This window comes from Oncorhynchus clarkii, chromosome 15 (genome assembly GCF_045791955.1).
Source record: "Oncorhynchus clarkii lewisi isolate Uvic-CL-2024 chromosome 15, UVic_Ocla_1.0, whole genome shotgun sequence".
In the NCBI taxonomy this organism is placed as follows: Eukaryota; Metazoa; Chordata; class Actinopteri; order Salmoniformes; family Salmonidae; genus Oncorhynchus; species Oncorhynchus clarkii.
Window position 1 is genome coordinate 11,297,657 of NC_092161.1, and position 14,307 is coordinate 11,311,963.

The window sequence follows — 14,307 nt, forward strand, 5'->3', positions numbered from 1 at the left end:
TATTTTGTGTTTAAAAAAAATCTTCTTCTACCTTGTTTGAGCTCACGTTGAAGAGAAATTCCAATGTATGTACATACAAAAGCCAAATACATGAAACTTGAAATTTTGCTACGGTGTTGCTGTGTCTGTGTCCTTCTATGAGAGCTAATGTTAGCTGTGCTGTTCTGTCCTCTTCACAGGAGGAATGTCAGAACTACATCCGAGTTCTGCTGGTGAATGGAGACAGACTGTTTACATGCGGAACCAACGCTTTCACACCAATCTGCACCAACCGCACCGTAAGAATCTAATAACGTACCTTGTCTTCTCTTCTCTTCTCGCTTTTTATTACATCTGTAACTTCCTTCCTCTTTCCTATCTGCCCACTCTGATTCAACTCCACCTACCGTATTAAAAACCTGCCGTCTATCCCGAGGAAAGTGTGTGGCCTGTTTGTTATATTATGTGGTAGCATAGTGGAGGGTAGGTGGAGGGGGTGGTTTTACTTTTGTAAAAAATATAGATTTTTCTCCAAAAGTAGCAAATGCAAAGGTCGTCGTCTCATAATGACTATTTACTGCGGCTGAAATACGTGATAGTATAAATGTCAGGAAACGACTAGGATGGTATTTCATCAGCCCTGTCACAGGAGAACACACTCTGAGTCGGTCTAGATAAGTACTTGCATAACTGGCAGGGTTGGGGTCAATTCCATTTGAAATTCAAATTGTTCCTAATTGAAAAGCATTGAAGATAAATTGGAATTGTAGTGTACTTCCTGAGTTGACTGGCATTTAAATGTGGTTGGGGAGAGAGGGTGAAGAGGAGAGAGGAAGCGAGGAGAGGGAGCGAGGAGATAACAATATACATTTAGTTTCCTTCCACTAAGTCATAACGTAGGATGCATATCCTGTTCATTAATAATGTAGTCACTGTTCAAATGTCCTCATTCAATATTCTAATTCATTTTAACACCATACCAATATTTATGGCCTCGAATGGCAGGATTATATTTGCCATTGTGAGTAAAGTGGGAATGCAATCCTCTATCCATGGTATTGATCATGACGATGATGATGATGGTGGCGACGATGACATAGAGCCTATTATTGCAGACCCAATGTCCTCATCTATCCTGTAGACAGCTAGGAATCATTGACTCAGACATCTAACACCTCCTAGCCTGTCACTCTCTGTGTCTGATGACGTTTCTGAGTCGGCTGCCAGGAAGTGTCACATGGCAACTAACCAGGAAGAAAGGGAGCAGAAGCGAGATGAACTGAAAGCCCAGTCAGTAGCGCTGAGTGTGTGTCTCACAAACTCATTCCTCCCATTGGTTTACTATGAGTCAGCCTCTATCTACACTCTACTCCTACTAGACCCATCTTCCAGGTCAGCCTCTATCTACACTCTACTCCTATTAGACCCATCTTCCAGGTCAGCCTCTATCTACACTCTACTCCTATTAGACCCATCTTCCAGGTCAGCCTCTATTTACACTCTACTCCTATTAGACCCATCTTCCAGGTCAGCCTCTATCTACACTCTACTCCTATTAGACCCATCTTCCAGGTCAGCCTCTATCTACACTCTACTCCTATTAGACCCATCTTCCAGGTCAGCCTCTATCTACACTCTACTCCTATTAGACCCATCTTCCAGGTCCAGCTTGACCCAAACACCTCCCTCAACACACAGGAAGAGCTCCATCAATACCCCCTTTTCATCTCAAACGTCCGGCACAGACACAGACACTCTGGTGGGTTGAGCTGGGTCAGGCCGGAAGCCCGGAGCGGAGGTAGTTTGTGTCGCCGGAACCAACAGGGGTCCAAGTCGACCCACTGTAATAAATCTATCCAAAGTGACCCGTTCTGTTGTGCTGTTTGAATAAGTGTCACGTCCCTAGAGGAAGTAGAAAGTCCATCTCTCGTTGATTAACCCAAAACTACAGCCAGCATTATAGAGAAGCTTTAGTGTGTCCGTCAAACAAGGCTTGTGTTCTGTATGATTAGATATTGTGGAACCCCAATTGGAGAATATAGTATTTATAATTCAGTATTTATAATTGATTTGTGATAATTGAAGGGTTTCCATCGAAACAAACATTTATTTACACAACAGTATGTGTCTACCCATAAATTGTAACAAGAAAATGTTGGTTTATATAAATCCACTCAGAAAAAAACATGACTTCAGCTTAGATTGATAGGAATGGAGGTGAAAATCTTGCTCTAAGCATATTTTATTCACCGTGAGATTTCACGGTTACACCATGTGTTATAATGACATATCAACACCGTACACGTTCCACCTCTTAAACGTATTCAGAACTGCTGCCTCAGGTTATGCTGCGTGACTTTTTAGTGGGAACAAGTGTCAGGGCCATGTGTAGGTTGAGCTGTTAAGTATTTTTAAACACAGAAAGCTGGATTTGGCCCGCTTTCAAAGGCAGGCAAACCAAACGTCTGAGCACCGAGTCTCACATCGAGCTGCTTGTGAAAACGGAAAGGCTTTCCTTAAGTAATAACAAGTTACCCAGGGCTTTCATTCATCCAGTGATGTGGTTTAATTACGCTTTACTCAGGGATTTCTTTAAGTCAGTGAGGGCGTTTAATAACGCATTATCTAGGTCAACAGATGGATTTCACTAGAGTCATTATAATGACACAACTCTACCAGGAGGAATAACAAGTCATTATAATGACACAACACTACTAGGAGGAATAACAAGTCATTATAATGACCCAACACTAACAGGAGGAATAACAAGTCTTTATAATGACCCAACTCTACTAGGAGGAATAACAAGTCATCATAATGACCCAACACTACTAGGAGGAATAACAAGTCATTATAATGACCCAACACTACTAGGAGGAATAACAAGTCATTATAATGACCCAACTCTACCAAGAGGAATAACAAGTCATTATAATGACCCAACACTACTAGGAGGAATAATAAGTCACTATAATGACACAACACTACCAGGAGGAATAACAAGTCATTATAATGTCCCAACACTACTAGGAGGAATAACAAGTCATTATAATGACCCAACTCTACCAAGAGGAATAACAAGTCTTTATAATGACCCAACTCTACTAGGAGGAATAACAAGTCATTATAATGACCCAACACTACCAGGAGGAATAACAAGTCATTATAATGACCCAACACTACTAGGAGGAATAACAAGTCATTATAATGACCCAACACTACTAGGAGGAATAACAAGTCATTATAATGACCCAACACTACCAGGAGGAATAACAAGTCATTATAATGACCCAACACTACCAGGAGGAATAACAGGTCATTATAATGACCCAACACTACCAGGAGGAATAACAAGTCATTATAATGACACAACACTACTAGGAGGAATAACAGGTCATTATAATGACCCAAAGCTTCTAGGGGAAACTACAAGTGTGTGAACCTCTATAGGAAATACGGCGCTATGGTGAAGGTGGAGTTTTTTTCTTAGCATTGGTCCTGTGATAGATATGTTGTTGTTAAGCCTTTTCTCAAATAGATTTGTTCAACTCCTGCATCCTCTCTCCTCTGTCCTCTGTCACCTCCCTTTTTCAAAAATGTCAAAGGTAAGCGAGGAAATGGGAAGTGGACAGATATGAGACTCTCCTTCACCACTCGCTTGTCATCAGGCAAATTACTTTCACAGGGGAGTAAAACTCAAAATACATATAAAAACAATTGTAGCTATTTTTTTGCATTCTTTTCTCCTCTGAGAAAACAACAACAGCTTCAAAGGTGGTGTTGCAGATATTAAACTCTTCCGCAATGGACTCAGGTTTACACTATCCTGATGAAGGACTCAGGTTTACACTATCCTGATGAAGGACTCAGGTTTACACTATCCTGATGAAGGACTCAGGTTTACACTATCCTGATGAAGGACTCAGGTTTACACTATCCTGATGAAGGACTCAGGTTTACACTATCCTGATGAAGGACTCAGGTTTACACTATCCTGATGAAGGACTCAGGTTTACACTATCCTGATGAAGGACTCAGGTTTACACTATCCTGATGAAGGACTCAGGTTTACACTATCCTGATGAAGGACTCAGGTTTACACTATCCTGATGAAGGACTCAGGTTTACACTATCCTGATGAAGGACTCAGGTAGGATACGCTATCCTGATGAAGGACTCGGGTAGGATACGCTATCCTGATGAAGGACTCAGGTTTACGCTATCCTGATGAAGGACTCAGGTTTACACTATCCTGATGAAGGACTCAGGTTTACACTATCCTGATGAAGGACTCAGGTAGGATACGCTATCCTGATGAAGGACTCAGGTTTACACTATCCTGATGAAGGACTCAGGTTTACACTATCCTGATGAAGGACTCAGGTTTACACTATCCTGATGAAGGACTCAGGTTTACACTATCCTGATGAAGGACTCAGGTTTACACTATCCGTATGAAGGACTCAGGTTTACACTATCCTGATGAAGGACTCAGGTTTACGCTATCCTGATGAAGGACTCAGGTTTACACTATCCTGATGAAGGACTCAGGTTTACACTATCCTGATGAAGGACTCAGGTTTACACTATCCTGATGAAGGACTCAGGTAGGATACGCTATCCTGATGAAGGACTCAGGTTAACACTATCCTGATGAAGGACTCAGGTTTACACTATCCTGATGAAGGACTCAGGTAGGATATGCTATCCTGATGAAGGACTCAGGTTTACGCTATCCTGATGAAGGACTCAGGTTTACGCTATCCTGATGAAGGACTCAGGTAGGATACGCTATCCTGATGAAGGACTCAGGTTTACACTATCCTGATGAAGGACTCAGGTTTACACTATCCTGATGAAGGACTCAGGTTTACACTATCCTGATGAAGGACTCAGGTAGGATACGCTATCCTGATGTAGGACTCAGGTTTACACTATCCTGATGAAGGACTCAGGGCGGATACACTATCCTGATGAAGGATAACCACTAGGTTACCTGCCTCCCCCCTCTAACAACTAGGCTACCTGCCTCCCCCCTCTAACCACTAGGCTACCTGCCTCGCCCCTCTAACCACTAGGCTACCTGCCTCCCCTCTAACCACTAGATTACCTGCCTCCCCCCTCTAACCACTAGGCTACCTGCCTCCCTCTCTAACCACTAGGCTACCTGCCTCCCCCTCTAACCACTAGGTTACCTGCCTCCCTCTCTAACCACTAGGCTACCTGCCTCCCCCTTCTAACCACTAGGCTACCTGCCTCCCCCTTCTAACCACTAGGCTACCTGCCGTCTCTACACTCTAACCACTAGGCTACCTGCCGTCCCTACACTCTAACCACTAGGTTACCTGCCTCCCTCACTAACCACTAGGCTACCTGCCTCCCCCTTCTAACCACTAGGCTACCTGCCGTCCCTACACTCTAACAACTAGGCTACCTGCCGTCCCTACACTCTAACCACTAGGCTACCTGCCGTCCCTACACTCTAACCACTAGGCTACCTGCCGTCCCTACACTCTAACCACTAGGCTACCTGCCGTCCCTACACTCTAACCACTAGGCTACCTGCCGTCCCTACACTCTAACCACTAGGTTACCTGCCGCCCCTACACTCTAACCACTAGGCTACCTGCCGTCCCTACACTCTAACCACTAGGCTACCTGCCGTCCCTACACTCTAACCACTAGGCTACTTGCCGTCCCTACACTCTAACCACTAGGCTACCTGCCGTCCCTACACTCTAACCACTAGGCTACCTGCCGCCCCTATTTGAGCTGGGTACTGTAAGATGGTCCTACGGTAACAATAAGTGACAGGTTTTTTCCTAGAGGAGAAAAGCAGTTTCACAGGCATTATAGTTCATGGGACTCCAATATCCTTATTTTTAATCTGAGCTCTGTACAAATGTCAATTAGCTCTTGGGCATGGTGGGCTGATAATGTACAAGACAAGACGTGCGTGTGTGTATGTGTGTGTTGACTGTGTGTGTGGTGGAAGCAATGATTAGCATTAGCATGAATGGAGTGGATGATAATCATGACAAGAATGTAATGAGATGAAGAATTCCTACTTATAAGCACAAGCACTCTGCACTCACATTGCTTTGCCTTGAACTTGTATTATCATGATCAGTTATTCAAGTCAAACTCCCAAATATCTCCCTCGTCCTGTGGTAACCAAGCAACATCCCAAGTGCTCAATGTTTAGCCTTGTCTCATTGTGTGATCGTTCTGCTGCAACTGACAATAATGGAGACCCCACCTCACCTGCTCCACCTCTGTCCCCCTCTCCCCCCACCTCATCTCCTCCACCTCTGTCCCCCTCTCTCCTCCCCCCCTCATCTGCTCCACCTCTGTCCCCCTCTCTCCTCCCCCCTCATCTCCTCCACCTCTGTCCCCCTCTCCCCCCCTCATCTGCTCCACCTCTGTCCCTCTCCCTCTTCCCCCCCTCACCTCCTCCCCCTCTCCCTCCTCCCCCTCTCCCTCCTCCCCCTCTCCCTCCTGCCCCGCCCCCTCCTGCCCCGCCCCCTCTAGCTGACCAACCTGACAGAGATCCATGACCAGATCAGTGGGATGGCCCGTTGTCCCTACAACCCTCTCCATAACTCCACAGCCCTGATCACGTCCAGTGGAGATCTGTATGCTGCTACCGCCATGGACTTCTCTGGCAGAGACCCAGCTATCTACCGCAGTCTGGGGGGGCTGCCGCCTCTACGCACCGCACAGTACAACTCCAAATGGCTGAATGGTAGGCCGGGGTACTGGGTAAAGGAAAGGGGAGTAGGAGATAGTGGGGTGTTATTATACAATGCTTAGGACAACTCCAAATGGCTGAATGGTAGGCTGGGGTACTGGAAGGAAATGAAGGGTAGGGGGATAAGCAGTAGTAGTATAGAGATGTAGAAAAGGGGTTGAAGGAGGTAACTTGTGGTGTCTGTCACTGTCACACAGTTCACCGATGACAAGACCATAAACACACTTTGTTTTGTTCTCATTCCTTTCAAGACAACAAGGGCTCAAAGTCTTTAACTTCTTTAAACAAAAAATAATAATTGTCACAAAATCTTTCTCGTTCTTTATTGACATGTTTGTCTCTTTCCTTGTCGAAGGACATCAAAGTGACATTTTCGTCTGGTAGTAAAACAATGAAATCAGCGTGTCGGCCTGAAGAGCTCAGTGCGTTCCAGTTCAGAAGCACAGCCCCCCCCCCTGGAACAAGGCTGCTGATTGAATACGCTGCTTCACTCATTCTCTCCCTCTAAAAGAGTCAATCTCTTGTCAACCAGGGATCTGATTCGCTTTAAACCAATAAAATACAGCCATAAAAATAAATATATACTGTGTATAAAAAGGCTCCACGTGTTGCAGCAACCTTTGAGAAAAGGGTTCAGCAACTCATTTTATGTCAAATAGATTTTTCTCTCTCTCTCTCTCTCTCTCTCTCTCTCTCTCTTCTCCAGTGATGCTGTGCAAAGCTGAGGAGGAGAAGACCGTTTGAAAGAGCAACAAAAAAAAAAAATGTTTAATTTAAAAGTGGATTAAATCACTGTCAAGGAGGATAATGCATGTGGTTAAGGTCCAATAATGTCACACATAAAAATGAACACCCCAGCAATGAGTGGATGTGGGAGGTCAGCAGATTTACGGCACTACACCACTGCTTTGGTGATTCCTCATCTGAATCTGTAGGCTTCCCAGGATGAATAATAGGTTTCACTATTGGAACACAAAAGTCATTCATAAAAATGCCATCATTTATTTCCCCTAATCACCTTTACCTCACAGCTCTACATCAAGATCCTATGGACCCCTAAATAAATAGGCATAAATATGGGTTGTATTTACAATGGTGTTTGTTCTTCACTGGTTGCCCTTTTCTTGTGGCAACAGGTCACACATCTTGCTGCTGTGATGTCACACTGTGGAATTTCACCCAGTAGATATGGGAGTTTTTCAAAACTGGGTTTGTTTTCAAAATTGGGTTTGTCTGTGTAACCTGAGGGAAATATGTGTCTCTAATATGGTCATACATTGGGCAGGAGGTTAGGAAGTGCAGCTCAGCTTCCACCTCATTTTGTGGGCAGTGTGCACATAGCCTGTCTTCTCCTGAGAGTCAGGTCTGCCTAAGACGGACTTTCTCAATTGCAAGGCTATGCTCACTGAGTCTGTACATAGTCAAAGCTTTCCTTAAGTTTGGGTCAGTCACAGTGGTCAGGTATTCTGCCATGGTTTATTCTCTGTTTAGGGCCAAATAGCATTGTAGTTTGCTCAGTTTTTTTGTTGTAAATTCATTCCAAATTGTCAAGTAATTATCTTTTTGTTTTCTCATGATTTGTTTGGGTCTAATTGTGCTGCTGTCTTGAGGCTCATTGGGGTCTGTTTGTGTTTGTGAACAGAGCCCCAGGACCAGCTTGCTTAGGGGGCTCTTCTCCAGGTTCATCTCTCTGTCGGTGATGGCTTTGTTGTGGAACGTTTGGGAATCACTTCCTTTTTTTGGAATTTAACAGCTCTTTTCTGGATTTTGATAATTAGCGGTTATGAGCCTAATTGTGCTCTGCATGCAATATTTGGTGTTTTGCATTGAACACTGAGGATATTTTTGCAGAATTCTGGTGTTTGCCCCATTTTGTGAATTCTTGGTTGGTGAACGGACCCCAGACCTCACAACCATGAAGGGCATTGGGTTCAAGTGTATTCTCTCTCTCTCTCTCTCTCTGGCTTTTTCTCTTGTATCCCTCGATCTTGCTATCTCTCTATTGCTCTCTCTCTCTCTTGCTATCTCTCTATTGCTCTCTCTCTCTCTCTTTCTCACTCTCACTCTCTCTCAAACTCCTCTGTTTTCTCTCTTGCCCTTCCCCCTCTTTCAACAGCGCCTAACTTTGTCTCCTACTTCAATAGAACCTAACTTTGTCTCCTACTTCAACAGAGCCTAACTTTGTCTCCTACTTCAACAGAGCCTAACTTTGTCTCCTCCTTCAACAGAGCCTAACTTTGTCTCGTACTTCAACAGAGCCTAACTTTCTCTCCTACTTCAACAGAGCCTAACTTTCTCTCCTACTTCGACAGAGCCTAACTTTGTCTCCTACTTCAACAGAGCCTAACTTTCTCTCCTACTTCGACAGAGCCTAACTTTCTCTCCTACTTCAACAGAGCCTAACTTTGTCTCATCCTTCAATAGAACCTAACTTTGTCTCCTACTTCAACAGAGCCTAACTTTGTCTCCTCCTACGACATCGGGAACTTCACCTACTTCTTCTTTCGGGAGAACGCGTTGGAACATGACTGCGGTCGAACCGTGTTCTCACGTGCTGCCCGGGTCTGTAAGAACGACATTGGAGGACGCTTCCTATTGGAGGACACCTGGACCACGTTTATGAAGGCTCGGTTGAACTGCTCTCGACCGGGAGAGATACCGTTCAACTATAATGAACTACAGGGAACGTTCTATCTGCCAGAGTTAGACCTGCTCTATGGGATCTTTACTACTAACGTGTAAGAAATACATTCTAGACACACAGAGACACACAGAAACAGAGACACACAGAGACACACAGAGACACACAGAATCAGAGACACACAGAGACACACAGAAACAGAGAGACACAGAGACATGGAGACACGGAGACACACAGAAACAGAGATACACAGAGACACACAGAGACATGGAGACACACAGAAACAGAGATACACAGAGACACAGAGATACACAGAGACACACAGATACACAGAGATACACAGAGATACACAGAGACACAGAGACACACGGAGACACACAGAAACAGAGATACACAGAGATACATGCAGAGAAACACTCAGAGAAACACTCAGAGAAACACAGAGAAACACACAGACACACACTTTACCCTCTCTAACATGGGCCTGTGCAGACTTACTCTGTCACAATGGGCAGGACAAGGCAATGGTCAGAGATACCAGCCAGAGAGGGTAGACTCCAGAGGCGGCTGGTGGGATGAGCTATAGGAGGACAGGCTCATTGTAATGGAATGAATGGAACGGTATCAAACACATGAAACGTATGGAAACCACACGTTTGATGCAGTTCCATTTATTCCATTCCAGCGGTTACAATGAGCCAGTCCTCTCATAGCTCATCCCACCAGCCTCCACTGTGTACTCTGCCTAGAGGTTCCTCCATGGCTTTTCGTATTATGGTCAAGAAACCTTGAAGTGGGCAAAACACTGAAGTATCCTTCAGGTACAGCTGATAATGAACAGTCATATTATACTATCATCATTCACTCACGTTTAGTTTGACAGTTTGATTCAGACTAGTTTCTCTCATGTTATTTTATAATATCTTAGAGAAGACACGTTCTTGTTAAAGTGACAGTTTGAAAATTCAAAGCTATTCATCAGGCCCGATCTGGACACTTAGCCAGAGAGGCAGAACCTCTTAATTGAAGCCCGGTGTTCAATTTATAGTCAATTTAGACCATCCATCACTCACAGTGTGATCTGAGTCCACAGACACGATCTGGTAGGGACAGATATAAAGGTATATACCAGTCAGCTAGCATTGTGTCTGCTTAGTTGGCTTCTTAATCTATCTCTCTCTCTATATATATACTATATATACAGTACCAGTCAAGCGTTTTGAGACACCGACTCATTCAAGGGTTTTTCTTTATTTTACTATTTTCTACAGTGTATAATAATGGTGAAGACATTAAAACTATGAAATTACACATATGGAATCATGTACTTGTTGGCTGTTTTTCCTTCAATTTGCAGTCCAACTCATCCCAAACCATCTCAATTGGGTAGAGGTTGGGTAATTGTGGAGGCCAGGTCATCTGATGCAGCACTCAATCGCAGTTAGAACCAAAAATCTCAAATTTGGACTCATCAGACCAAAGGACTAATGTCCATTGCTCGTGTTTATTGGCCCAAGCAAGTCTCTTCTTCTTCTTGGTGTCCTTTAGTAGTGTTTTCTTTGCAGCAATTCGACCATGAAGGCCTGATTCACTCAGTCTCCTCTGAATAGTTGATGTAGAGATGCGTCTGTTACTTGAACTCTGTGAAGCATTTATTTGGGCTGCAATTTGAGGTGCCGATTTCTGAGGCTGGTAACTCTAATGAACATATCCTCTGCAGCAGAAGTAACTCTGGGTCTTCCTTACCTGACCTTCATGTCTTAATGTAACGATGGCCTGTCGTTTCTCTTTGCTTATTTGAGCCGTTCTTGCCATAATATGGATTTAGCCCTATTTGGTAAAAGACCATCTTCTGTATACCAAACCTACCATGTCACAACACAACTGATTGGCTGAAATGCATTAACTTCTTTCGGATCATTGGGACGCTAGCGTCCCACCTCGACAACATCCGGTGAAATTGCAGAGCGTGTAATTCAAAATACAAAAGTAGTAATATTAAACATTCATCAAAATACAGGTGTTATACACCATTATTTAGTTTAGAATCTTGGTAATCGAACCGCTTTGTCCAATTTACAATAGGCTTTACGGCGAAAGCATAACATTTGATTGTCACTTCCTGCATTAACATGAATTCACAACCTGCACAGATGTCACAAAAATCTAAAATAGCGATAAAATAATCACAATCCAACGGGTCCCAGTTACACAATGAATGGTCGCTTTGTTCGATAAAGTTCTTCTTTATATCCCAAAAATGTCAGTTTATTTGGCGCGTTTGATTCAGAAATCCACCTGTTCTCGCCCAACATGCCTACAAAGGAATCTAAAAAGTTACCTGTAAACTACGTCCAAACAATTCAAACAACGTTTCTAATCCAACCTCAGGTACCCTAATATGTAAATAATCTATAAAATGTAAGACGGAATATACTGTGTTCAGTCCCGGAGAAAAAGAACGAGGAGCGCAAATTCATTCACGCGCCTCAAAAGACTAGAGTCCTTCTGAGGGATATTTTGAAAGAATACGAATACTTCTTCATTTTTCAAAAAACAAAGCATGAAACAATTTCTAAAGACTGTTGACATCTAGTGGAAGCCATAGGAACTGCAATCTGGGTCCTAATTATTAGACTTTCCCATAGAAAAGCATTGAAATTCCAATGACCTCAAAAAAATAAATTTCTGGATGGATTTGTCCTCTTGGTTTCGCCTGCCAAATTAGTTCTGTCATACTAACAGACATTATTTTAACGGTTTTAGAAACTTTAGAGTGTTTTCTATACAATACTACCATGTACATGCATATTCTAGCTTCTGGGCCTGAGTAACAGGCAGTTTACTTTGTGCCCCTCAGTCATCCAAACCTCCGAATACTGCCCCCTAGCCTTAAAACGTTAAGAAGGAAATACATTTCACAAGTTAACTTTTAAGAAAGCACACCTGTTAATTGAAATGCATTTCAGCTGACTACCTCATTAAGCTGGATGATTCCATATGTGTTATTTCATATTGTTGATTTCTTCACTATTATTCTACAATGTAGAAAATAGTACAAAATAAAGCAAAACCCTGGAATGAGTAGGTGTGCCCAAACTTTTGACTGGTACTGTATACATATTGATATGCATCTCTCTCCCTCTCCTCCACCCCTACAGGAATAGCATAGCAGCGTCTGCGGTGTGTGCCTTCAACCTCAGTGCCATCACCCGTGTGTTCGGTGGCCCCTTCAAGTACCAGGAGAACTCTCGCTCCGCCTGGCTACCTTACCCCAACCCTAACCCTGACTTCCAGGTAAATATACACCTACCACAACCCTAACCCTGACTTTTAGGTAAATTGACACCTACCCCAACCCTAAACTTGACTTTCAGGTGGATATTTACCTACCCCAACGCTAACCTTGACTTTCAGGTAGATATTTACCTACCCCAACCCTAACCTTGATTTTCAGGTAGAAATATACCTGCCCCAACCCTAACCTTGCATTTCAGGTAGATATTTACCTACCCCAACCCTAACCTTGACATTCAGGTAGATATAAACATAACCCAACCATAACCTTGACTTTCAGGTAGATATATACCTAACCCTAACCTTGACTTTCAGGTAAGGAACTCCAAAATGGCCGTCAAACTGAGCTCACAGGGAAATCTCCTGTCCCAATATGGGCATGTTATGAGCATTTCTGGGTATTCACTATGAGCATTGGTGGGATTTCATTTTAAGTGATGGAGGGTATGCATTAATATGTTTGTGCATCCGTACGTTCGTCTGTGTTTGTGCCCCAGAGTCCACATACAGTTCGCTCTATTTAATACAGATTAATACAGGTCGCTCAATCACCTTACAAACCTGTAAAATTATGACCCACCACGTTATGAAACTCAATGACAGGAAATGTAAAACATCACAATGACAGCGTTAAAATGACCAACCTGCTGTTCCATGGAGTGTTGCTGCTCCTTATAAACTATGACAGTTCTCTTCTTGGAACAGGTAGAAGTTGCCCTTACCACTAACCCAGGACCAGGTGTTATTACATCCCAATTATGGTTCAGGTTAGAATGGTGGAAGGGTAATCTGATCCTAGATCTATGTTGAAGGTCAACTTCTACCACTAGCGTTCTACCTAATAGTAAATGGCACTTTATTGTCTGAAGGCTCTCTGACTCCACAGGAGTTTGGAAAAGAGGGAGGATTTAGAGGCCTCAGCAGAATTAATACTAGAACCGCTGGGCCTCGACGGAGCCCCTTACAAGCTAATGAGATATCATGAAATTCTCGATGGAGCCCCCTACAAGCTAATGAGATATCATGAAATTCTCCATGGAGCCCCCTACAAGCTAATGAGATATCATGAAATTATCCATGGAGCCCCCTACAAGCTAATGAGATATCATGAAATTCTCCATGGAGCCCCCTACAAGCTAATGAGATATCATGAAATTCTGACTGCAACATTCTAACAGTAATTGGATGAAACACCGTCTAACTGACGACCGAGGTCAGCTTGCAGGCCCCTGGCCCGCCACAAGGAGTTGCTAGAGCACGATGAGACATGGAAATCCCGGCCGGCCAAACCCTCCTCTAACCCAGACAACGCGGGTCCAATTCTGAGCCGCCCCATGTCCTACTGTCGGGAGAAGGAGTGGAGCTGGCCCTATTGTCGGGAGAAGAAGTGGAGCAGGTCCTACTGTCGGGAGAAGGAGTGGAGCAGGTCCTACTGTTGGGAGAAGGAGTGGAGCAGCTCCTACTGTCGGGAGAAGGAGTGGAGCAGGCCCTACTGTTGGGATAAGGAGTGGAGCTGGCCCTATTTTCGGGAGAAGGAGTGGAGCAGGTCCTACTGTCGGGAGAAGGAGGAGCAACGAGGGGAAACCAAAAAATGACATACCCTCCTAAAACTGGTTATAACTTCAGTTCTGTTGTGATG

At 43.8% G+C, this 14,307-nt stretch overlaps 1 protein-coding gene across 1 annotated transcript in view; it reads left to right on the top strand.

The window, feature by feature from the left end:
- Positions 1 to 14,307, top strand: part of LOC139366904 (semaphorin-5A-like) — a 289,344-nt gene that overhangs the window by 125,793 nt on the left and 149,244 nt on the right. The window contains exons 6-9 of the mRNA XM_071104648.1: positions 180 to 278; positions 6,511 to 6,724; positions 9,183 to 9,468; positions 12,533 to 12,668. Coding sequence (XP_070960749.1) covers positions 180 to 278; positions 6,511 to 6,724; positions 9,183 to 9,468; positions 12,533 to 12,668 — 735 coding nt within the window. The remainder of the gene's footprint in view (positions 1 to 179; positions 279 to 6,510; positions 6,725 to 9,182; positions 9,469 to 12,532; positions 12,669 to 14,307) is intronic.